The sequence below is a fragment of the Micromys minutus genome, assembly GCF_963924665.1.
Source record: "Micromys minutus genome assembly, chromosome: 9".
Lineage (NCBI taxonomy): Eukaryota > Metazoa > Chordata > Mammalia > Rodentia > Muridae > Micromys > Micromys minutus.
The window spans coordinates 18672415-18699631 of NC_137978.1; the positions used below are offsets into that span (position 1 = coordinate 18672415).

At 41.8% G+C, this 27217-nt stretch overlaps 1 protein-coding gene across 2 annotated transcripts in view; it reads right to left on the reverse strand.

The window, feature by feature from the left end:
* Positions 1-10344: 10344 nt before the first annotated feature.
* Positions 10345-27217, reverse strand: part of ADAMTSL1 (ADAMTS like 1) — a gene marked incomplete at its 5' end in the record, with an annotated part of 379578 nt that continues 362705 nt past the window's right edge. For both annotated transcript variants that reach the window (XM_080921555.1, XM_080921554.1), the window contains 4 exons: positions 10345-12706; positions 13589-13809; positions 14579-14688; positions 19387-19594. In XM_080921555.1, the coding sequence (XP_080777681.1) occupies positions 12600-12706; positions 13589-13809; positions 14579-14688; positions 19387-19594 (646 nt within the window). In that variant the 3' untranslated portion in view covers positions 10345-12599. The remainder of the gene's footprint in view (positions 12707-13588; positions 13810-14578; positions 14689-19386; positions 19595-27217) is intronic.

The window sequence follows — 27217 nt, forward strand, 5'->3', positions numbered from 1 at the left end:
CCAATGGAGTGGCTAGAAAGAGTGCACTCACTGAGGAGATGTGAAATTTGAAGGAGGGAACGAAGTGGATATCTGGGAACACTTTGAGCAAAGGGCTCCGATGTGAGCATATTTCTGTCTAGGTGTGCCCAGGGAGAAGAAAGCAGGCCAATCAAAAGGGGCCAAGGTCAAGCTTGGACTCAACTAAGATGGAGATCTGGCCCATGAAAATTAGCCTTGTGGTCAATTCAGAGTAATTGAGGAGGCTGTAGGTGGGCTGGCTGAATCAGGGCTTGGTGGCAAGCATGCTTATCAAAGCATAAGGCAGGCTCACCCTTATGGGGTAGAAGTGTGGGAGTCATGAGAGTAGTGTTACATTTTGGATATGTCTCAAAGGCAGGCCATGGGTGTTGCTGATTAGAGAATGTTTCAGGATTTGTCTGAATAATTTCAGGGTCACACTTGCTATCCAGTGAGATTAGGGAGGATGGAGGTGGGACATTTGGATGCCTGAGGAGCCAGCAGGCTTCTCCAGCAGAATGAGGCATTGTGCTTCTATATAAGCTCTTGTTCTCTAGTTAATAGGAGCCACCATGCTCCCCCGTGATGTTGGGAAACTATGTTCTCTCTCTGTTTTTCCTCCACTCCCCAGCCTTCAAGGGGATAAGGTTCTTCTGGCAGGAAGGTTTTTGGACACCAGAGCTGGGTAAGAAACTTTGGTTGTACTGGGTGCTTCAAGAAAGAAAGAGTGGGCATTAGGCCAGATGGCAGGTTTACTTTTATCTTTTAGTCACGAATCTAGTAAATAGACTTGGGCAGTGGAGGGAGGAAAGAACAGGGAATGGAGGTATAAAGAGTCTTGTAAAGAGTCTTGTTCTTTGGCAGTAGGAATTATAGATGGGTCAAAGCAGGACTGGTATAACCTGCATCATTCTTTGAGGGCGTTTCTTTGTACATTGAAGTAATTTTTTTTAAAGAGCGAAGGTGCAAGTTATTTTGGTAAAAGTGGGCAAGAGGTTGAAGTACTGTGTTTCTACTTGCTTGGTCTGACCCATCAGCAATGGTGTGTGACTGCAAGGGCAAATTCTAGAGTAAGCATAAATGTTAATCATCCCAACCCAATGCCATTGAATAACCTGGTCCTTGAGTGAGTCCTATTGTTAATACATAATGGCTTCAAGGTCAGCATTTCCATGGTAACAACAGGTGAACCCTTTTCTGTTCAGGTCAAGCAAAAAGAGTTGGGCTCAGAGAACCCAAACCAGCTGTAGCTAGATTTTGATCACAGTGCTACTGAATTTCCTATGTAAAAACTTAGTCCATTTCTGTTGTAAGAATGCAGTAGAATGGGTAATTTACAAAAATATAAAAATTTCCTCATGGGTCCAGAAGTTAGGAAGGCCAAGGCCAAGGCCAAGCTGCCAGTGCTCTCTGGGAGCTGCTTTCAGCTTCCAAGATGGTACTTTAGATGCTGGATTTTTGTAAAGAACATTGTGTTCTCACATGGCAGAAGCTTGGAAGGGCAAAAAAAGATTCAATTCAGTATGTCAAGCTCCTTTTTTGGACAGCCATTCCTGTTCCCTGTTTGGGGAGGGGCTGTCATGCTTTCTTTTTAGAAAGTGTCAAGACACTTAGGAAAGTGTCACCCCTGGTAGCACCTGCAGTTTGAAGGTGTACATTCTAACTGCAACAGCTGGAACCTTAGCACACTTATGCCAGGACAGTCATGTTGCTATGCTTTTTGCAAGCCTAAAGCACAACACATTTTTACCTGTGGATAATCCATAAAGACTGTATAACAAAACAGCTTGTTTAGCTTTATAAAAATATCTGAAGTGCTTGCAATGTTTACTTCTAGAGGTGGATCATGATGAAGTCGAGTACATGTTGGGGAACTACCTCCAGGACATACATTAAATTTCTTTCCATAAACATGCATCTATACTGAGGTTTCTACAGAGAGAACCACAGTTCTGTTTTAAGTTGACATGTATTGTAGGAGGGCGGAGTGAGTTTAAAGGGTAAACTTTGTAGTCAGGTGAATTTTGCAAAAGCTCTGTGGAGGAGGAGAATGTGGAAGACTTTCCATACTGGTTACCATGGTAAGAAGTCATGGAGCCTTCCCTAGAGCTTGGCAGACTTCTCATTTGAGATAGGATGAATTAACATCTGTTGTGGGTTGTGTCACCCCAGGTGGACTGGGTACTCTCTAAATCCAGAAATTGGGTGCCCAGTTCTACATGCATGGGTCTGGAGTTGATGGCTTTAATAAAAAAGGTCAAAAGCAAGAATAGGCATGTGTGTTGGGACAAGGGGTTGGGGAGTCAGGAAAGAGGAAATGAGTGAGAAGTGTAGAGACTCATCAGAGAAAAGACAAGAGTGAGACTCTCTTGATGCAGATAAAGGCTTGGGTTGTCTTCTATGCCTGCTGCAACAGGGGCAAAGCAGACCCTCACTGTACAAATGAATTGGAGAGTTGGTTATGGGATCTTGCTTTTAGGTGAGTATCTTTTCACTCCAGTAGGCAGGAGCTTGTATAAGTGGAAATTCAGAGTGGGAATCCTTGGAGCTGGCTTCTGCCATGTGTCCTTGCATTATGACCTACTGATCTACAGTCATGGGACAGAATTTATATAGTGGATGGAACAACTTTATCTTCCTTCACTGGCCTGAGCTAAACCATTTATTGAACTTTCAACTGTTCCCTAAAAAACAACTGCAGTGGGATTGAGGGGTAAGAAAGCCAAGGCATGACACACCTATTGACCTCCACCATTAAACACAGTGTGGAGTTGTTTACCTGGTAACAAAGTCATTCACAGCTTGTCTACCATCCTTCATGGGGTTTGTAGAAAGGTCAACCCTGGATAACATGAAGTCCCAGAGGAGGAGGTGATTTCCCAGCATATTCTCTGGTCTGAATGCTGACTGCACAATCTCTGAGGACGCAGTTTAAACAAATATTCTTTACGTTCAGCAAGAGAACCATTCCCCATTGTCTGCCTCTAACTCACATAAAACTGTACATTTAACTTCTGTTTACATATATATAAACCATATCATTAGGAGTAGCCTGGGAAATGCTTGGTTGGAGATGAATTTTGCCCTTTGAAAACACAAGAGCGAGTGACAACTGTATATTGTCTTATCAGAGGCGTGACATTGTGTGGTTGATTGGGACCAGGTGTCTCACAGAAGCCATCTGAATAAAACTATAAACTTCTGGTTGACAAGCAGGATGACAGTCCAGTTCTTTTTAGCAGAAGATTGGTTCCTCATATCTGCCTTCAGTTTAGGATTATTGACAAAGAAACTCAAAAACTTGGGGTGCTGTGAAGAAGAGGCTAAGGACAACAGTTTGTGACAAACCATGACATGTTGATCTAGACTTGACCTATTAGAGCATTCCTAAGTGGACAAGAAAGGTGGGTAGGAGGGAGCAAAGAAAGATTTTGGATCAAGTTTGGTCAAACTCTTGTTATATTTGATTTCTTACTGTTTACTTCAGTAAGAAATATATCGACACTGTATCAACTAATCAACAATTAGTTCATTTCCTAATTGGCAGTGCATGACTTGGGCAGATCACCTTCTCTGATTTAACTTATATCCAACATATAAGAGTCAGAATCATGAGGTAGTATGGTACTCTCTGGGAACAGGTTTGTTCTGGCCCACAAACAGAGCCGGGTCAACAGCATCAGGACACAGGACCTGCCCGAAGACGACTGAGCACCCAGAAGAGCCTCACAAGTGTTCTCCCACCTGAGCCCACGGTGAGCCTGCCACCCCCTCCAAATGTATATTCGGGGAGGAACCTCTGGGAACTCTTGGGCCCAGGTAGCGTGGTACTCTCTGGGAATGGGTTTGTTCCGGCTCAGAGAGAGAGAGAGAGAGAGAGAGAGAGAGAGAGAGAGAGAGAGAGAGAGAGAGAGAGAGAGAGAGAGAGAGAGGAGAGGGAGGGAGGGAGAGAGAGGAGAGAGAGAGAGAGAGAGAGAGAGAGAGAGAGAGAGAGAGAGAGAGAGAGAGAGAGAGAGCATCAGGTCACTGCCATCAGAACTCACTGCCTGCCCACAAAAGGCCAAACACCCAGGAGCAATCTCTCTCCTCAGACCATGGGCCCTCAGAACCAAAGGAGAGACAACAAGATCACCTATAATCACAGATAACAAATGAAAATAAGAAAGTGTAAGAACCTAAGCAATGGAAACTAAGACAACCTGGCAACGTCAGAATCCAGTTTTTCCACCACAGCAAGTAGTAGATTTCCCAACACACCAGAAAAACAAGTAATGTACTTAAAATCATACTTCGTGATGATGATGGAGGTCCTTGAGAAGCGTATGAATAACTAACTCTTTAAATACAGGAGAACACACATAAACAAGTAGAAGCCCTTAAAGAGGAAATATCAAGGTAAACTCTCAATCCTGAACATCTATCCTCAAAATACAAGGGCACCCACATTCATAAAAGAATCCTTACTAAAGCCCAAAGTATATATTGCACCACACATAATAATAGTAGGAGACTTCAACATCTCACTCTCATCAATGGACAGATCATGGAGGCAGAAAATGAACAGAGACACAGTGAAACTAACAGAAGTCATGAACCAATTGGATTTAACAGACATATTAGAACATTCCATTCTAAAAAAGAATATATGTTCTTCTCAGCACCTCATGGCATCTTCTCCAAAGTTGACCATATAGTCAGACACAAAACAGGCCTCAACAGATATAAGAAGGTTGAAATACTCCCATGCATCCTATCTGATCACCATGGACTAAGGCTGGTCTTTAATAACAAAAACAACAAGAGCCCACATATACATGGAAGCTGAACAATGCTCTACTCAATGATAACATGGTCAAGGAAGAAATAAAGAAATCAAGAATATTTTTTTAGAATTTAATGCAAATAAAGGCACAACATACCCAAACTTATGGGATGCAATGAAAGCAGTACTAAGAGGAAAACTCATAGCTCTGAGTGCCTCCAAAAAGAAACTGGAGAGAGCATACACTAGCAACTTGACAGCATAGCTGAAAGCTCTAGAACAAAAAGAAGCAAATATACTCAAGAGGAGTAGATAGCAGGAAACAATCAAAGTCAGAGCAGAAATCAACTAAGTAGAAATGAAAAGAACTATACAAAGAATCAACAAAACCAGGAGCTGGTTCTTTGAGAAAACCAACAAGATAAACAAACCATTAGCCAGACAATTAGAGGGTGTAGAGAGAGTATCCAAATTAACAAAATCAGAAATGAAAGGGAAGACATAACAAAAAACTGAGGAAATTCAAGAAATCATCAGATCCTACTACAAAAGCCTATAGTCAACAAAACTGGACAATCTAGAGGAAATAGACAAATTTCTAGACAGATATAAGGTACCAAAGTTAAATCATGATCAGATAAACCATCTAAACAGTCCCATAACACCTAAAGAAATAGAAGCAATTATCAAAAGCCTCCCAACCAAAAAAAGCCCAGGACCAGATGGGCTTATTGCAGAACTCTATCAGACTTTCATAGAAGACCTAATACCAGACCTCCAAACTATTCAACAAAATAGAAACAGAAGGAACACTACCCAACTTGTTCTTTGAAGCCACAATTATGCTCATACCTAACCACACAAAAACCCTACAAAGAAAGAGAACTGCGGACTAATTTCTCTCATGAACATTGATGCAAAAATACTTAATAAAATTCTTGCAAACTGAATCCAAGAATATATCAAAATGATCATTAATCACGATAAAGTAAGCTCCACCTGAGAGATACAAGGATGGTTCAATATTCAGAAATCCATCAATGTAATTCACTATATAAACAACTTAAAGAAAAAAACCACATGATCATCTTCTTAGATGTTGAGAAAGCATTTGACAAAATTCAACACCCCTTTATGTAAAAAGTCTTGGAAAGATCAGGAATTCAAGGCCCATACCTAAACTTAGTAAAAGTAATATACAGCAAACCAGTAGCTAACATCTAACTCAATGAAGAGAAACTTGAAGCAATCCTACTAAAATCAGAGCCTAGACAAGCCTGCCCACTCTCTCCCTACCTATTCAATATAGTACTGGAAGTCCTGGCCAGAGCAATTAGCAAAAGGAAGTCAACAGGATACAAATGGGAAAGAAGGAAGACAAAACATCACTATTTGCAGATGACATGATAGTATATTTAAGTGACACAAAAAATTTCATCAAAGAACTCCTACAGCTGATAAACACCTTCAGCAAAGTGGCTGGATAGAAAATTATATCAAACAAATCAGTAGCCCTTTTCTACTCAAAGGATAAACATGCTGAGAAAGAAATTAGAGAAAAGACACCCTTTACAATAGTCAGAAACAATATGAAATGCTTTGGTATAACCCTAACTAAGCAAGTGAAAGTTTTGTATGACAAGAACTTCAAATCTCTGAAGAAGGAAATTGAAGATCTCAGAAGATAGAAAGTTCTCCCAAGCTTATGAATTGGAAGGATCAACATTGTAAAAATGGCTATCTTGCTGAAAGCAATATACAGATTCAATGCAATCCCCATCAAAATTCCAACTCAATTCTTCATAAAGCTAGAAAAAGCAATTTTAAAATTCATTTGGAATAACAAAAAAAAAATCTAGGGTGGTGAAAACTATTCTCAATAAAAGAACTTCCAGGGGAATCACCATCCCTGACCTCAAGCTATATTACAGATTAGTTGTGATTAAAAAATGCATAGTATTGGTACAGAGACAGGCAAGTAGAACAATGCAACAGAATTGAAGACTCAGAAATGAATCCACACACCTATGATCACTTGATCTTTGACAAAGGAGGGTAAAATCATTCAATGGAAAAAGGACAGTCTCTTCAACAAATGGTGTTGGTTCAACTGGCAGTCAGCATGCAGAAGAATGCAAATTGTTCCTTTCTTATCTCCTTGTACAAAGACCAGAGACCTCCACATAAAACCAGGCACATTGAAAGTATTAGAAGAGAAAGTGGGGAAGAACTTAGAACACATAACACAGGGGGAATTTTCCTGAACAGAACAACAGTGGCTTATGCTCTAAGATTAGTAATTGACAAATGGGACAATCCTTACCAATCCTATATCTGATAGAGGGCTAATATCCAATATATACAAGAACTCAAGAAATTAGACTCCAGAGAATCAATTGTGGTACATATACACAATGGAGTACTACTCAGCTATTAGAAATAATTACTTTATGAAATTCCTAGACAAATGGATGGAACTAGAAACTATCATCCTGAGTGAGGCAATCCTGTCACAAAATAACACACATGGTATGCACTCACTGATCAGTAAACACTAGCTTCAGAAAGTTCTGAATATCCAAGAAACAATTTGTAGACCCTATGAAGCTCAAAAAGAAGGAAGGCTAAAAGGTGGATGCCTCAGTCCTTAGAAGGGAGAACAAAACACTCACGGGAGGAAATACAAGGTTAGATAGAGGAGCAGGGATTGAAGAAAAGATCATTCAGAGTCTGCCTCACCTTAGGATTCACCCCATATGCAGCCACCAAACCCAAGCACCATTGCTGATGCCAAGAAGTACTTACTGGCAGGAACCTGATATGGATGTCTCCTTAGGGGCTCTGTCAGAGTCATACAGATACAGCTGAGCATGCTTGCAGCTAACCTTTGGACTGAGCAAGGGGTCCCCAGTGAATGAGCTAGAGAAAGGACTGAAGGAGCTGAAAGAGTTTGAAACCTTATGGGAAGAACAACATTATCAACCAACCAAATCCTCCACAACTCCCGTGGACTGAAACACCAACTATTTAGCACACCTGGAGAGACCCATGGCTCCAGTTGTGTATGTAGCAGAAAATAGCAGTGTCTGGCATTAATGGGAGAAGAGACTTTGGTCAGGTGAAGGTGTGTTTTCCCAGTGTAGGTGGAGAGGGTGCACCTTTGTGGAAGCAAGGGGAGGGGGAATAGGAGTGGGGGCAAAAGGGGATGACATTTAATATGTAAATACCCAAAATATCCAAAAAAAAAAAAAGAGTCTGAATCAAAAAGCCTTTAGCTCAGGTAGCTCTCTCAATAAAATGAGGTAAGAGAAAGAAGTGTTTGTTTCAATTTCTAAGTTAGCTGTTCATAGGCTAGTCCACCAATTTTTTTTATTGTTCTTAATAGTGCTGTCCTTCTCTCTAGACAACCATTTTCTTGTCTTTTGTGGGGGACTTTGACTACTTTAGGGAACCCCATAGATTACTGAGTTATATAACATGTCTGACATGTCTGAAATTAGCTGAGAATAGTTAAGTTGGATTGCTTTCTTCCGGCTCATTTGCAGCATGAAGAGATAGGCTGGAGGAAAAAGAGTGAGATGTCTCTTATTTTAGCTCATACTTTCCCAAGTACTTTCCAGTGTTTTACGTGGACTTCAGTGGAAACAGTAGTGATGTATGTATTTGGATATGCTGATTCCAGAGCAGGCTTCACACTGAGGTTCTAAGATAACATTTGCACTGGGAAATATCCAGTGCTTGTTGGAGACTTTTGTGGGTCTGACTTAGCTAAATGCTTTGATATATTTTTCTCTCTAAGACACAGAGCTTAGAACTTGATTACTAATGTCCATCTTGTTTATTCCACTGGGCAACACTAAACTTGGAAAGAAAGACTGGCTTCCTTCTCAGTCTGAAATGGAAACACAGAAGGGACAGTGAGAAGAACACAAAGTAGCCAGGGACTTTCATCTCCCTGCCATTCCAGGGTTAGTTTGGATGGTGGTAATAAAAACAATTATCCTCAGTGAGTATTTCAGCACCTGGTAATTCCTCAGCCTGAAGGAATTAGCATTTTTTTTAACATCCTGGATCCTGTGTGGTGTGCTGCCTTTATAGATGATGAGGCTGAGGTGTGAATGAGTTTTGGTGACACTTGACCATTGTGATCCTAATGGCCCACATTATTTCTGGGCTCCTTTAGTTCTAGTTGCTTACAAGGACCAGCAAGGACTTTATAATGTCAAACAATAACTATAGGACAATTTACGGTCAAGTTTCCAGGCATTTATGCCGGAGTTTAAGGCATCCTTGTAGGAATCTTTTGTTTTCTTATTGGGATCTGTGATTGAGACTTTGCTGTACATGATGTTTGAGGCCTCCCTGTCTCTTGAGTCTTCTTGGGTTTTCCCTTTGACATTTTTGACTCTTTTCACAGTATTGCTGCAGGACATTGGATACAAGTGATTATATCTATATCTATATCTATATCTATATCTATATCTATATCTATATATCTATCTATATCTATATATTTTAGCAAAACCTAATGTTTCTGAGAAAATGGGGGAATGAAGAGTTCTCAGATGTATTGTTACACTACTCAATAGGAATGGGTGTGCTGGGGTAAAATTCTAGAAAAAAAGTTTAGCTTTGAGGGTGCTGTGTGTATCATGGGTGGGGTTTGGAGGGACAGTTCTGGAGTTTCTCTCACAATAGTTCTGCATGGACATAATCCAGGCCTGGGGACATAGTGCCCTTTGACTACACCTCTCTAGGAAGAACTTTACAAATGTGCGTGCAGTTTTTCTGCACACCTCACAGCATCTCTGTTGCTATGAAAATGTGTTAAGAATAGGGATGGAGGAACCTGAGCCCTATAAGCCAAAACAATTGATTTTGGGACAGGAGAACACAATAGCTCTCACAATTCTGTATACCATGGTGCATAACTGTTATCTTGTAGTAACCTCAAAGCAGTAGGAAAGGATGGTTTGTGGTGTGTGTGTGTGTGTGTGTGTCTGTCAAAGTGGCTGTATGCACGTGAGAATAATTGTAGGGTCGCATGAGGATTAACGGTAGTGATTCATGAAGCTTAGTGTTTGCTTACAATGCATAACCAAAATTCTATCCCACGGCTGCCTCCTCCTGTGCACGTGTGCTGACTGGAAGCCACCATGGAGTCTTCATCTATCCTAAGACACTGTCCCTTGCCTTTCTTCCAGAAGGTACTTGAGGCTTTCTTCTAGTCTCCTACAAAGGGCTGTCAACGAGATGACTGGTCCTTTGGTTAGGCAGTACTCAGCCAGACCGTGCACACCTCTGCCGATGCCTATCCGCCGAGTTCCGTTCCTGAGCTGAGCATGGATCCCAGCTTCCCAGGGAGAGGGGGAACTGCAGTTTCCCCATTTCAGTAAGCTATTTAGAATTAGTTGGGAACCACCCAATTAGTAAACAGGGATTTTCTTCACCCCTTTCAGAAAGTATGAAGAGAATGAGTTTCACAGAGACGCTGACACCATCATTTAAATAAATAAGCTGTATTATCTGTACAAAAAACCATAAATACAGTCTTGTGTTTTAGAGGAGGACGTGTCTTCTGCACTATCCAACAGCCCCGATAGTTTGCGGTACTGCGGAGCCACGATTCACAGAACAAACATTAAATGTACATTCATGTCATGCAAGGAGCACACTGCTTTCCACTCCAAACCCAGGCTCTCCAACTTGTTCTGAAAGGTACTTCCAACCTCAGGTGGCAGAGCTGGAAGATGCCCACTTACTAGAAAAATTCAAACACTGACCACCAATTTGTAATAGCTACTGAACTAATCAGCTGTATTAGCGTTACAGAATGTGTGTTCGTTTTATGTACAACTAGTGTCACAAACAAACCGATTCTATTGTTCTCCCCCAGTCCCACATTAGCTTTTACAAGATACTCTGTACACAGTGGATCAGAGTTAAACATCTGTTTTGTTTCTTTTAAAATTTTAGGAAGAATACAATTATTGCCACAGAGATTTTAGGAACACAGCTGCAGGAAGTTAATAAAATCCCCCAAAGAGTTGTTTTTCTGGATGCCAATGTACAGCTAATATTGCACTTTTTAATACAAGAAATCCTAATAAATATTCACAAAAGATATACATAGAAACACTCTCTTTAATTTTAAATAGACATTACATTGACTTTTAATAACTCGATTTCTTAGAGGCTCTTTCTGTGATGAGGAAGAGGCCTACTCTGTCCATAGCACATTTATGAAGACACAGATTAACACCGTCTTCCAAATTTAATTTCCAGGCTGGCTGGGAAATGCAGTCCCGATGGATGTGAGAGGTGGCCCTGGGGTGTTAGCATTTGGTGAGTGTGTTGGTGAGGGGCGGCTTATCTGATGGCTACCAGGCTCTGCCTGCCTCATCTGCTAAACCGAGGCTGCTCAGGAAAGAAGCAAATATTACTGCTGAAGCCTCTCTGCTGACTGAGGATTTGCCAAGGTCTTCTGTTTTAACCATGGCCATAGCTGATTTGTGTGTGGTGTTTGGCCCACTGAGTGGTCCACTCACCCAGTCTGGTGTGCTAATTACCATAGTGTTTGTGTAGTCAGGAGGATAGTTTAAAAGCTGCTGAGGGCTGTGTTGTGAGTCTTTAGTTATCTTTTGGCTTTGCTATAGCACCGCATCACACTCCCTACTCCCAGCCTGCTGGAGAAATAGGATACCCAGCACCTCTGCTGTGCTCTGGGAAGGGCTCCCAGGCCCAGTGTGTGATGGCTGGGAGAGCAAAAAGTACAGTGGGCATGCATGACCCCTCCATTCTCTCTTGCTTTCTGGCTAGCGCTGGTGACAAGGGTTCCCACACCCTGTAGATATTGGCCAGCAAACAGGTTGCTTAACGAATCCTTTGTGAGCAATGATGCTAGACCCCGGCCCCATAAGGAGCTGCAAAGTCGCTCAGATGGCAAACCAGGAGTGCTCATACTCAAATGCCCTTGGCCCACAGCAGCAGTTAGTTCAGGGCTAGTGACCTCTGATTTAAGTGAGGCGTGTGCCAGGGGGAGCCTTACCACACAGCCACACCCTGACTCCTTGTTGGGTTTGCCACAGCTGCGGACACAAAAGTCACCTGATAGAAAAGAGTAGACACACTTGTATAACCGCATGGAGGACGCTGAATACCCTTCCCACCTCTGTTGAACTTACAGGACTATGCGTATGTCATATGGGTCTCATTTGGCTGCTCGAAAATCTGTCCTGCCTGCAAGTTCCTCCCACCAAGGAGCACGCGCAAGCTTCCCTTCTCTTCCCAGCCTCTGTCTAAAGCATAGCTGTATGCCTTCTGCCTATTTTGCTTGTCTCTCAGTGTAACCCACCTGCCCCCAGTTCATGTCTCTTCTCTCTTGCTTTCCCACCCTGCTACCAGAAGAACTGGATTCTAGCCTGGTTTCTGCTCTAATACGCTGCTCCCGGTTCTTACCACTAGGAAACAAAGGAACAGCACTCCTGATTGGCCTGTGCCTGTGTGTTATAAACTCCTTGCTGTCCCTATAGGTTATGGCTTGCTCTTCCTGAGTCTCTGAGACCCTGACTCGGAAGAAACCAGCTCTGCATGGGAGCTGCTGTCTGCCTGGCCTGCGACCTCCTTTAGTCGGCTCCTTTTCTGTTCTCAACACTTGCCTCCAGCTAACTGAATAAGAAAACATGCCAAGGTCCTCAGGAGCATGGGTGCAGGTGGACATGGGTGTGTGGGGAGGGGCAAATAAATAAATAAAAAGGAAGAAAGCATAGGTCATGTCCAAGGTGGTTGTATGAGTCCTTTGTGTGGCCAGGGTAGAGTTCATCCCTGTGCCCTGTCTTCATGCTTTGCCACACGTCCCACAGCAGCGAGATCGGAACTGGCCGAGCTGGCAGAGTTTCAACTGTCTCACCTTCTCGCAGTACCTGGTGGTGTCTCTGCACTCAGCTGGGAAAGCAGGAGGGGAGGAGGGGGACAGAAAGGAGATATGAAACAGAGACTCATGGAGGCAACTGGGCGCTCAGCAAGCTGCCTGTGGGGTCTACCCCAACCATGGCTCTCCAGCCCCTCTGGACAGCCTTTCTTCTGGCAGCATTTAGCCTTCTGCCCTTCCCTCCCTACCAGCCTGCAGATGCTTGGCTGATTGATTGGGGGCTATCCCAGGGCCTTCTTTGCTTCCTTCTGATTCTGACTGGTAGCTTTAATCTCCTTCACAATAGGAAGCTCCCATTTTAATTGTCTATTCTTTGCAAAGATTTATCATTACTTTTTGTGGGTTTTGGGTTATAAGGAGGAGAGACTAGCTCCCTAGAACACAAATCCTGGGATGGGGCTGAGAGGCTCCCGACCTGAGGGTGGAGTGAATGGCTGACTGTCAGAACCCAGGGGCACAGTCCTCATGTTCCTTTCCAGTGGATGTACATGGGCTGGGAAGGAGGGGGGTCAGCAGGTCCTTGTTTGGTGTGAGGCAGAACAGTGCTGGGTGCAGAACTGGCTGAGTGGCAGGCATTCTGTATGCTTCTTCAAGGCAGACTGCAGGTGTGTTGGAGGCCAATTTTATCTGGCCCTTGATTCTTTTAGGGCTCAGGATGAAGACAGTGGAAGCCCTTGGGACACATCCTGGAATCTTTTGTTGTCTGAACACGTGTATACACATCCTTGCACACACCCATGTACCCCACCTAAAATGTTCAATTCTGGCCCAAGCTCACAATCCTTAGGGAGCTTCTTGATCCAGTGCCCTGTGTTCAGGCTCAGTCCCAGGGACTGCCCTCTGTACCCGATGGCCTGTGGGGAATTTGCAGAATGTTCTTTGGGATTGGAACGTACTGTTTTCGCATGGAGTGATGTTGCAGCGTTGCCAGTTGGCGGGCCGGGGCCCCCAGGAACACAGGTGCTCAGGCACAGCCTTGTTGGTGCGCACGTGAACACACTCCACCCGCCGGGACTGGAAGCCATAGTTGCCACATGTTGCTGTGCACAGGGTCCAGAGGCTGACCCTCCAGTGGACACTGCAGGCCTCTGACCAGCAGTTTTGGGTGCTCACCGGCCTGTAGGAAGATAATAACAAAGGTAAGCTTTCTCTCTGTGTCTCTGTGTCTCTGTGTTTCTGTCTCTGTCTTTGTCTCTCTGTCTCTGTCTCTGTCTCTCTCTCTCTCTGTCTGTCTCCCTCTCTCTCTCTGTAGGAACTCAGAGATGTAGGTAGGTAAGCCGAGGTCCTGAGGTCTTGATCTGTTAAGGATTGAATGGGCGTGGATCTTAAGGAGGCCACTGTCCTGAGCATCCTTCTGCTTTTCTCTATGGTCTGTTATGACCTGCGAACAAGCTCTACTCATCACGAAGACTAGCAAAGGCGAAACCTGGAGTCTCATGTTGGGCTAAGAGGAAGAGGTAAGGGGCCATTTTCCTAGGGGGTCATCTATAAGGAAGTATACTAGGGGACAGTAGTAGATAGTCAGGCACAGGTTGAGACCTAGGGACAAAAGTTTTCATATTGGCCTAACTTTTAGAGACAGGCCAGCAAGATGAGCTTGTGGAACTCTTGTGGCTGTCTCTTGCTCACCTAGAGATAAGTGTGAACCTCTTTTATGAAGAACACTTACATGTACTTCATCCCCGAGAGAAGAAAACCCAAGCTGGTTCATTCAACAAGTACAAGTTCTCCGTTTGCAGGAGGCAAGGGACTTAGGGTAAGATGGAGGAGGGCAGGACAGGTGACCCCTTGTATAAGATTGGAAGAGCAGCAGCATTCATGCGTGAAGGTCTTTTTGCGTTGTTGATATTGGGGCTGCGTAGAGGAGGGTAAAGGCCTTGTCTCACCTGGGGAGGGCACTGCACTGCTCTGATGGTAAGGTGATACCATCCCGGGTCTGGCAGAAGACTTGTCTGTGCTGCACAGCAAGGCGGGGGCCTATGCAAGGCCCGTTGCACTGGGAAGAAAGAGGAGATGTACGGAATGTTATGTCCAAGGGGGATGCTGCAAAGTTTAGCACTCCCTTAGGCACATGCTAAGTATATACGTGTATCTTAGAGGGCAGGATGGTTGAAACCTGTAGATCTTCTTTGTCTTCTTTGGGTCAAATAATTGACATTCAATGGCATGTGCTCTATGGGACAGTTAACTGTCCTATAGTTTGTGGGCACTGTGCTAGGGGATGGCCAGGGCAAGTGTAGCATTAACCAGAGAAGGCTGACCCGGGCTGACCTGTGGAAGTATTTTGTCACCTGCTAGGAATGTGACGGAAAACTTCGGCGATGAAGTTCCTCTCTATACCATATAACTATGTTTTGGTCAAGTGTAGTACAGGTAAGGAAAACAAAGAACACTTCAGTGAGTCCTCAGAAAATGAATATAAACGGTCAACTTGTGCGTGGTGTTACCGCCTCCTTAGAAGGGACATGGTCTTGGAGTAACGCAGTTGACTACTTCCTCATCTGTTACCATGTTTGGCTAAGGGACGGCAAGAAAACAAACAAACACGGCACACCATGTAACTAAACAGCCTGCGTCCACCCACTACCCTCCAGAGGCAACTGATGCCAAGGTGAAAAAGTCACTATGCCTCTATTGTCAACACCTAATTTCTTTATAGCTCTGTAATTATAATAAAAGGAGTACTGCTCCAAGCCTCTGGGGTGTTACTGCTTCATGCTTCCAAGCGTGCAACTTTGTATGTGTTCACACAGCCATGCATGTGCAGATTTAAGACACATTATCTACTTAGGGTTACAAGGGCTTTTGCCTATTTCTTCTCTGGCCATTGGCACATGGGTTTCCATTTACCTTGTACTTTTGGAAGTTCTTGGATGGTTATATATTTTAAACATTAAGCATTTTACTAAATATATACTTGTACCTCATCTTGGTTTGTTTTGTATCCTCCTGTCTACTAAAAAGTATTTAATATATTTTTATCAGATAACTTTCCACTTGGATAAAGTCTTCCCCATGTTTTCTAACCTTTTCCTTTTAATGTAACTTGTTTTATAAGTTTCTCGTGTGTGCCCCTTGCTTAGCTAGGGGTTTTAATCATTTTCTTTCTTATGAGGCTCACCACATTCACTCAAATGATGTCTTCTCAGAAAACCAAACTTTGATTAGTTGAATTTATTAACACAATTATGTGTTGTTGATTTTAAGTAAATTATTTTGTTTTATATTATTTAGTCTGCTACATATGGTCACTTGTTGCTTAACAATGGAGGCACATTCTGTTTTTTGTTTTGTTTTGTTGTTGTGATTTTACTGTTATGCAAACATCAAACTAAAACCAGGGTGGCTATGACATCATCATATATCATGCAGTAATAAAATAAATATGTATATATGTGTGCCTATGTGTACATTGTATCCATTACGGAGGCTGACCAAGGCAATCCCTGGAACTGGAGTTGAAGGTGTTTTGGAGCCACCATATACAGATGCTGGGAGCATTCTCAAGCATGGAACTATCTCTCAGACACAGGTGATGTAATCTTATGGGACCGTCATTGTATATGATGGTGAATCATTAACTGACACACAATGACGCTGTTTTGGTGTGTAGAACAGAACTGTTATTCTTGGGGCACGTGATAATTGTTTCTTTTTTTTTTTTTTTGGCAGTCTCAAATATGTGTCTAATAAATTCTAGTCACATTTCTCCTTCTACCCTGGCCTTTGTTTTGCTTTCTTTTTTAAACTTTTGAGGAACTGACAGTGTTCTTCACAGTAGTTAAACCATCTTTTATTTCTTATGGCCACTCAATAGAAATGCAACTTTTTTAACTTCACTAAAGTTTTCTCCCCCAGTGCAGAGGATTGAACGCAGACCTTGTGAAACAAGCTGAGTGCTCTTCGGTACCCCAGCCAGCCCCAAACTCCCTGTTTATTTGATAATCTTCACCCTGATGAGTGTAACAGGGAAATGCATGTGGGAGTGTTTTGTCTCATCTTTTTCCTCCTTCACCTCCTTTTTAAGACAGGGCTTCTCTGTGTAGCCCTGGCTGTCTTGGAACTTGCTTTGTAGACCAGGTTGGTCTTGAACTCAGACATCGACCTGCCTCTGCCTCCTAAGTACTGGGACTAAAGGTGTCCACCACCACCTCCCAGCTCTTTTATTTTTTCATTTTGAGAAAGCGTTTTTTCTATTATGTAGCTCAGTGTGGACTTGACCCTTTGACAGTTGCATTTGCATACTGAATAGTATCCTGTTGCTGTACAGAACCCTTAATTTTGATGTACTTTTCTTGTTTGGTTTGGTTTGAGTAGATTTTTATGAGTTTTTTATGTTTGAAATTTAACTCTCACTTTCATATGTTACTAGTAATTGGAGAGGTTGCTGGCATTGTGGGAGATAAGGCTGGGTGAGGTGTGGCTTTGCAAGACATGAGCCTACATGCTTGCTTTCATGCTATGTGGTGGCTGACACAGTTGGAAAACTTGTGCTATTGGCATATATTTTACCATGTAAGCACCACTCCTTGCTTGGTAACTTTAGTTTCTGGAACTATAAGAAATAAATACATATTCTTTATAACTTATCCATATGTGGAACTTTGTTACAGCAACAAAAATGAACTGTCATACACAGTGTAAGAGACTAGCTCCACTTTTTCCGTTATTCAACATCAAATGCTGAAAAATGATTCCCTACTATAAAGTGGTCTTGGCACTTTGTTGAGATCTTTTTGTCATGTATGTGAAGGCTTATTGCCAGCTTAAAAGATCCCTCAAATGTGTATTATATTGAATGTTGAATAGAAATGTGTACATAGCCAAAATTCCAACAAGTTTATGGTTTCTAATTGCCCCAAAACATCCAGAACTATTCCAGGCCAGTCAGATAAGTCACTGCCAATTAGTGCTGTTCCAGACAAACCAAGAACAGGCAGACACATGCTCTGAAGACAGAACATCTCTTACACCCATGACAGATCTCCAACATTTTTTGAACACAGATTTTGGAATCAATATACAAGAATATTAATTAGTTCATATAAATACCCCCTCCCTGATTCTTGTGTGTGTGAATAACAATGTAAAATTGTAGAGGCTGGCTGCAAGCCATTTTGTGAATTAGGTATACAAGTAGGGTGACTATTAGTATCTAATGTAGGCCTATAGCAGAACAGAGGTTCTGACAGGTGTACAGTCTTACCTGGACTAGCCAGAGTACAACCATTGCCACTCCCCCTTGACTTCCTTCCTCTCACCTCTAGAATCTTTTGTTTGTGTTGGTCTCCTTTTAAAATCACAACTAAAAATACTACTTCTCAGTGGATAACGTTAATATAATGCCTTTATTATATCTAAAGGATGCTCCATCTGCAGATTCTAGTTAAACAAGGACCACCCTGTTGATCTTTGTGTTGGTTGCTAACATTATGTTTTAAATTTATATCACTGTGCTTAAGAGATATATAAAACAGAAATACTCTAGCCTGTAAGCCTCACTTGCCCAAGGACAGATAACTTTTGTCCCAGAATGCTGGGAACTGTTCTTATAATTTCCTTGTCTTGTACAATTTTAATGAATCTGTTGTTCATATGAAATAACAAACCATGTGTTTTTGCTCCTTTAAGCAAGCTTGCTTGCCTTTAATTGTACATCAATGGGATGTATACCTGACTGCATGTAGGTGGGGATGTGTGCTCAGTTATGTGTAGGCAGGAAGTATGTCAAGATGTGTCTTGCCCAAAGATGTGATTGCACAAAGGAAGAAAATATGCAGCCTTGTGAGTTTTGCCTTTATACGCCTGACTGGTGTATTTTGAAACCTTACCTTGGGAATCTCAAATATTGAGTGTCAACCTGGCTCCAGTATCTGAATAAAGCTTCTTTGCTTAAAATTTGTTCATGAACAGACTAGTGAATTCCTGAACAACTTCAGACCCCTCACAATCTCATTTGGAATTTTCCCATGTTAACATCTAGGCAGGGTCTTTGGGAAAGGAGGCCTAGGTTTTAAGGTGATCCATCTAGGTGTCACCTTTTCCTGGTTTGGAATCATGGTTTTCTACTCTTAAGTTGCAGATCAGAATCACAAGGACAGTTTCTAAAACCTGCAGTATAGTTGATTCTTTAGGAGTCACAGCCTGGACATTGGTTGTTTTTTAAAAAAATTCCCCAGTGAAGTTTTTGTTCCATAGAATTGGTTGAGAACCCTGGACCAAGTAGAGCAACAGTGTAGTCTCCAGAAAGTTCTCATATGAAGTTTCCAGAATGATTCCTAGTAGAGTTATAGGAGGTGCTCTTGGGGAATGTTGGTCAGAAGGTAGTGTTTGAGGTCACAAAAGCAGAAGGAAAAACAATGGGCCTGAGGAAGGTGCTAATGCCTCAGAATAGCCTACACCCATTAGGACAGGGAATGCAGCAGTGACACTGGTGGGGTTATGTGTATGTGATGTGGAGGTGAATTTCTCCCATGGTGGCAAAGTTTTTATCTGATGATTTCCCCTCAAAACCAGACCAGACCAGCCAGCCAGCCAGCCAGCCAGCCAGCCAGCCAGCCAGCCAGCCAGCCAACCAACCCAGCCAGCCAGCCAGCCAGCCAGCCAACCAACCCAACCAACCAACCAACCAACCAACCAATCAACCAACCAACCAACCAACCAACCAACCAACCAAAACCCCTTGAATCCTTACCTGGCCCCAGCTGGAGAAAGCCCATTCCACACACAGCTGCTGGTTGCAGGCCTGGGTGTCCACAGGCCGTTTAGCAAGTTGGGTGCACATGTCATTGGACACTGGGGTGGAAATACCAGAAGCCTTCAACTTCTGACAGGTCACTCTTCGGGTCTGAATACCTCCACCACAGCTCCGAGTACAGGCAGACCAGGAAGTCACCATCCATCTGCGAATCAGGAGGAACATGAGAGCAACTGTAGAGGGTAAGGCAGTGTGTGTGTGTGTGTGTGTGTGTGTGTGTGCGCGCGCGCGCGCACATGTGTAAACCTTGTTTTCCCCAATATTTACTCACAAAAGTATAAAGCATCCACACAGTGTCTCTGCAATTTATGACCTATGCTAACTTGCTTGATTGCTTTTGAGTCAAGAGTCTCATTAAGTAACACAGTGTGGCTTTGAACATGCGATGCTCCTTCCTTGAGTGCTGGAGTTATAGGTATATACCATAATTGGATTTTGAGATGAAATTATGTGAGTAGATACCTACATGCCTGTATCAGAGGGATATGCATATTAGGAAGAGGTGGCAGCATAACCAGGGAACAGGAGCTGCAGTTTTATGTAGCCACAAAGCAGGGACTTTTAGACTGACAAGGACCAAATTCACTCCTAGAGTCTTCACAAAGGGCCTATAGCCCCATGGGTGCCTTGATTTCTGGCTTTTAAAATTGAGTTTTACGATGCCATTTGGACAATTTTTTCTTGAAGCCACAGGGAATTGATAAAATATGGACACTGACAAGTTGTGGGTTGTTTGCTTTTCTCTTAAAGCCATTCTATAATCTAGAGATACTATGAGGCCCGTATAAGCATGCACAAGCCTCTTCTATACGTGTAAACATACAATTATCAAAGGATGAGGGGCATGCAGAGGCATGGAACTTTTCAGCCGACTTAAAATAATCTAGGAACACTCTACTAGTTCAGTTACTTGGAGTCTGGGACTAGAACTGTAAAGCAACCTTCTGATTACTGCCTATGCCTGAAGCTGACTCTGTGCTACAGCTTTCAGTACCTAGACCCTGCTGGGAGAGCTGGTTCCCCAGTAGCACTCACACACAAGCTTACAGGAGTGTCAATCCACTGTCAGAACTGCCAAGACCAGCTAATACCAGAGATAAGCAAGTCCAAGAACCTAAGCATCAGAAACCAAGGCCACTTGATATCTTCAGGAACCAGTTTCCCCACCACAGCAAGTTCTGGATACCCCAACACATCAGAAAAGCAAGATTCTGATTTAAAGTCACAACTCATGATGATGTTAGATGACTTTAAGAAAATCATAAATAACTTCCTTAAAGAAATGTAGGACAACACAGGTAAATAGGTAGAAGCCCTTAAAAAGGAAACACAAAAACCACAAAAATCTTTTAGAGAATTACAGAAAAACACGAGTAAGCAGGTGAAGTAATTGAACAAAACCATCTAGGATCTAAGAATGGAATTAGCAACAGTAAAGAAATCACAAAGGGAGACAATCCTGGAGATAGAAAACCTAGGAAAGAGATCAGGAGTCATAGACACAAGCATCACCAACAGAACATAAGAGATGGAAGAGAAAAATCTCAGGGGCATAAGATGCCATAGGAAACATTGACATAACAGTCAGAGAAAATGCAAAATGCAAAAAGTTTTAAAAACAAAGTATCCAGAAAATTCAAGACACAATGAGAAGATCAAACCTGAAGATAATGGGTATGGAAGAGAGCAAAGATTCTCAACTTAAAGGGCCAGTAAATATCTTCAACAAAATTATAGAAGAACATTTCCCTAACCTAAAGAAAGATACACTTATAATCATACAAGAAGCCTACAGAACTCTGAATAGATTGGACCAGAAAAGAAATTTATCCCCTCACATAATAGTCAAAACAACAAATGTACAAAACAAAGAAAGAATATTAAAAGCAGTAAAAGTAAAAGGTCAAGTAACATATAAAGGCAGACCTATCAGAATTACAGCAGACTTCTCAACAGAAACTGTGAAAGCAAGAAGATTCTGAGCAGATATATATGTCATAGAGAGCCTAAGAGAACACAAATGTCAGCCCAGGCTACTATATCCAGAAAAACTCTCAATTAACATAGATGGAGAAACCAAGATATTCCACGACAAATCCAAATTTACACACTATCTTTACACAAATCCAGCACTACAAAGGATAATAGATGGAAAACTCCAACACAAGGAGGGAAACCACACCTTAGAGAAAGCAAGAAAGTAATCTTGTTTCAACTAATCTAAAAGAAAACAGCCACATAAACGTAATTCCACCTCTAAAAACAGAAATAGCTGGAACAGCAATCATTGTTTTCTAATATCTATCAACATAAATGGACTCAATTCCCTAACAAAAAGACAAAGATTAACAGACTGGATATATAAAGAGGATCCAGCATTTTTTTGCATACATGAAACACACCTCAGTGACAAAGACAGATACTGCCTCATAGTAAAAGGCTGGAAAACAAATTTCCAAACAAATGGTCCCAAGAAACAAACTGGAGTACCCATTCTAATATCTAATAAAATTGACTTTCAACCAAAAGTTATCAAAAAAGATAAGGAAGGACAGTTCATACTCCTCAAAAGAAAATCCACCAAGATGTAATCTTAATTCTGAATATCTATGCTCCAAATGCAAGGGCACCTACATTCACAAAAAAAAAAAAAAAAACAAAAACAAAAAAACAAAAAACAAAACAAAAAAACCAAAAAAAAAAACCCAAAACAAACAAACAAACAAACAAAAAAACAAAACAAACAGAAAAAAAACCCTTACTAAAGCCCAAAGCATACATTACACCTCTCACAATAATAGTGGGAGACTTCAACACTCCACTCTCATCAATGGAGAGATCATGGAAACAGAAACTAAACAGAGACACAGTGAAACTAACAGTTAATGAATCATATGGATTTCATAAATATCTATAGAACGTTTCATCCTAAAACAAAAGAACAATCCTTCTTTCCAGCACCTCATGGCACCTTCTCCAAAACTGACTATTTAATGGGTCACAAAAAAGGCCTCAATAGGTACAAGAAGATTGAATATCCCATGCATCTTATCAGATCACCATGGACTAAGGCTGGTCTTCAATAACAACCAAAACAACAGAGAGCCCACATACACATGGAAGCTGAACAATGTTCTACTCAATGATTACTAGGTCAAGGAAGAAATAAAGAATAAAATAAAAGACTATTTAGAATTTGATGAAAATGAAGGCACAACATACTCAAATTTATGGGACATAAAAATAGCAGTGTTAAGAGGAAAACTCAGCTCTGAGTGTCTCCAAAAAAAAAAAAAAAAAAAAAAAAAAAAAAAAAAAAAAAAACTAGAGAAAGCATACACTAGCAGCTTGACAACATACCAAAAAGCTCTAGGACAAAAAGAAGAAGATTCACCCAAGAGGAGTAGGTAGCAGGAAATAATCAAACTCAGGGCTGAAATCATCCAAGTAGAACCAAAAAGAACTATACAAAGAATATACAAAACCAGGAGCTGGTTCTTTGAGAAAATCAACAGGATAGATAAACGTTTAGCCAGACTAACCAGAGGGCACAGAGACAGTATTCAAATTAACAAAATTAGTGAGACTAACCACTACCAAAAGGAACACTACCCATTTCCTTCTATGAAGCCATAATTATATTTATACCTAAACTACACACATATCCAACAAAGAAAGAAAACTACAGAGCAATTCCCAGTATGAATATTGATGCAAAAATACTCAATAAAATTCTTGTAAACTGAATCGAAGAACACATCAAAATGATCATCCATCACAATCAAGTAGGCTTTATCTCAGGGATGCAAGGATGGTTCAATATATGGAAATCTATCAATGTAATCCATTATAAACACAAACTCAAAGAAAAATATCACACAATCATCTCATTATATGTTGAGAAAGCATTTCACAAAATTCAACACCCTTTCATGTTAAAGGTCTTGGAAAGATCAGGAATTCAAAGCCCATACCTAAACATAGGAAAAGCAATATACAGCAAACCAGCAGCCAACATCAATCTAAATGGAGAAAAACTTGAAGCAATCCCATTAAATCAGGGACTAGACAAGGCTGGCCACACTTTCTCTTCCTAGTCAATATAGTACTCAAAGTCCTAGTCAGAAAAATTAGACAACAACAGGAGGTCATAGGGATACAAATTTGAAAGGAAGAAGTCAAAATATCAGTATTTGCAGATGATATGATAGTATACCTAAGTGACATAAAGCATCCACCAGAGAACTCCTACAGCTGATAAACAACTTCAGCAAAGTGGCTGGACATAAAGTTAAATGAAACAAATCAGTAGCCTTCCTCTACTCAAAGGATAAACAGGCTGAGAAAGAAATTAGAGAAGTGACACCCTTCATAATAGTCACAAATAATATAAAATACCCTTGTGGGACTCTAACTAAGCATGTGAAAGATCTATATGACAAGAACTTCAAGTTTCTGAAGAAAGAAATTGAAGAAGACCTCAGAAGATGGAAAGATCTCCCATGCTTATGGATTGGTAGGATTAATATAGTAAAAATGGCCATCTTGCCAAAGTAATCTATAGTTTGATGTAGTCCCCATCAAAATTCCAACTCATATTTTCATAGAGTTAGAAAGAACAATTTGCAGATTCATGTGGAATAACAAAAAGCCAGGATAGCAAAAGCTAATCTCAACAATAAAAGTACTTCTGGGGGAATCACCATCCCTGACCTCAATAGTGATAAAAAAACTGTATAGTATTGGTATAGAGATAGGAAGGTAGATCAGTGGAATAGAATTGAAGACCCAGAAATGAACCCACACACCTATGGTCTCTTGAGCTTTGACAAAGGAGTTAGAACCATTCAGTGGAAAAAACGACAGCATTTACAACAAATGGTGCTGGTCCATCTGGCCCTCAGCCACTCTTATTTCCCTGTACAAAGCTCAAGTTCAAGTGGATCAAGGACCTCCATATAAAGCAGATACACCCAAACTAATAGAAGAGAAAGTAGGGAAGAGCCTTGAACACATGGGCACCGAAAAACGTGTCCTAAACAGAACACCAATGGCTTATGCTCTGAGATCAAGAATTGACAAATGGAACCTCATGAAATTGTAAAGCTTCTGTAAGGCAAAGGACACTGTCATTAGGACAAAACAGCAACCAACAGAATGGGAAAAGACCTTTGCCAATCCTATATCTGATAGAGGACTAATATCTAATATATACTAATAACACAAGAAGTTATACCCTGGAGAATCAAATAACCCTATTACAAATGGGGGACAGAGCTAAACAAAGAATTCTCAACTGAGGAATATTGAATGGCTGAGAAGCACCTAAATAAATGTTCAACATTCTTAGTCATCAGGGAAATGCAAATCAAAACAACCCTGAGATTCCACATCACACCAGTCAGAATGGGTAAGATCAAAACTTAGGTGACAGCAGATGCTGGCAAGAATACAGAGAATACTGTTGGTGAGATTGCAAGTTGGTACAACCATTCTGAAAATCAGTCTTGCAGTTTCCCTGAAAATAGTACTAACTGAGAACACAACTATTTCACTTCTGGGCATATACCCAAAAGATGCTCTAACATATAATGAGGACACATGCTCAACCATGTTCATAGCAACCTTATTTATAATACTCAGAAGCTGGAAAGAACCTAGATGTCTTTCAACAGAGGAATGGATACAGAATATGTGGTACATCTACACTGTGGAGTACTACTCAGCAATTAAAAACAATGACTTCACGAAATCCTTAGGCAAATGGATGGAACTAGAAAATACAAGTGAGAGGTAACCCAATCACACACACACACACACACACACACACACACACACACACACACACACACACCGATGGTATGCACTCACTGATAAGTGGCTATTAGCCCCAAAGCTTGGAATACCCAAGATACAATTCACAGACCACATGAAGCTCTAGAAGAAGGAAGACCAAAGTGCAGATGCTTTAGTCCTTATTAGAAGGTGGAACAAAAATATGCACAGGAGGAAACATGGAGATAATGTTTGAAGCAGAGACTGAAGAAAAGACCATCCATAGACTGCCCTACCTGGAGATTCAGCCCATGTACATCCACCAAACCCAGACCATATTGCTGATGCCAAGAAGTGCATGCTGATAGAAGCCTCAGAAGGTCTGCTAGAGCCTGACAAATATAGAGTTAGATGCTCACAGCTAACCATTGAACTGAGAATGGGGTCCCCAATGGAGGAATTAGAGAAAGAATTGAATGAGATGAAGGGGTTTGCACCCCTATAAGAACAACAATAAGAGCTCCCAGGGACTAAACCACTATCCAAAGAGTACACATGGATGGATACATGGCTCCAGCTACTTATGTAGCAGAGGATGGCCTTTGTACTTGCTGGTTTTGTGTCAACAAGCTGGAGTTATCACAGAGAGAGGAGCCTCAGATGAGGAAATGCCTCCATGAGATCCAGCTGTAAGGCATTTTCTCAACTAGTGATCATTGTGGGTGGTGCCATCCCTGGGCTGGTAGGCCTGGGTTTTATAAGAAAGCAAACTGAGCAAGCCAGGGGAAGCAAGCCAGTAAGTAACATCCCTCCATGGCTTCTGCATCAGCTCCTGCTTCCTGACCTGCTTGAGTTCCAGTCCTGACTTTCTTTGGTGATGAACAGCAATGTGGAAGTGTAAGCTGAATAAACCCTTTCCTCCCCAACTTGCTTCTTGGTCATGATGTTTGTGCAGGAATAGAAACCCTGACTGAGACCGCCTTGTTGGGCATCAATGGATGAGAAGCTCTTGGTTCTGCCAAGGCTTGGTTCCCCAGTGTGGGGGAATGTCAGGGCAGGGAGGTGGCAGGAGCTGGGTGGGGGGTGGGCACCCTCATAGAAGCAGTAGAGGGGGATAGAATAGTGGTGTTATGGAGGGGAAACTGGAAAAGGGAGTAACATTTAAAATACAAATAAAATATAACTCCCCACCAAAAAACCCAAGAAAAAAGGGGGGAGGGAGAATCTGTAAAGCAGATGGAATAGCTACCAGAGTTAAAGTAGATGTTGTAAGATGGTCAGAGAGTGCCTATGTGTGCAGTGGGGTATGCTATTATGGCCCTCAAGTCAAATGGAAGCACAGGGACTTCCCCAGCAAGTGCAGTCACATTTGATTTTCAAAAGAAGTGTGTGGACAGAACAGGTTCCTTCCAGCAGCAGGATGTGCAAATGACTAGTTTGTGACAGTTTCTGTACCCCTTGGCCTGGGAGGATGTGGATTTCTAGGTCAAGGAAACTTTGTGTTTAGGAAGCAGGTATGAGGTGTTTTAAAGTCTCTGGCAACATTGAAACCAAAGATGAGCCGGCCATTACTATTTCAGTTGCTGAAGTAAATTAGGTTGATTAACTCTGACCGTCACCAAATCAAATCACAGAGTTTCTGGCACGTAAAAGATCTCTTCTTCATTTCATGCAGCTTGGCAGGGGCAGTCTTCCAGAGCCTTCTGTCCCTGGTGAATGTCAGGCCTGTGTTTCAATCAACTTCGATTTCTAAATATACATTTCAGTGATGTTTTCAGGAGCTGGGGTTGGGGGTTTTGAGAAAAGAGAGCTACAGGCCACGTTACCGTTCAGGAAGGGTATAAAAGGACATTAATCATTCCCGTGGAAACCTTCCCGTCAGCAAGTCAAACTGCTGATATTAATGAGTGTGTTTCATATTTCATGGGGTCTCTCCTCATCTCAGCTGCTCCCTGTGACTGGCTCAGCTGGTAAAACACAAAACAGTTGCCTG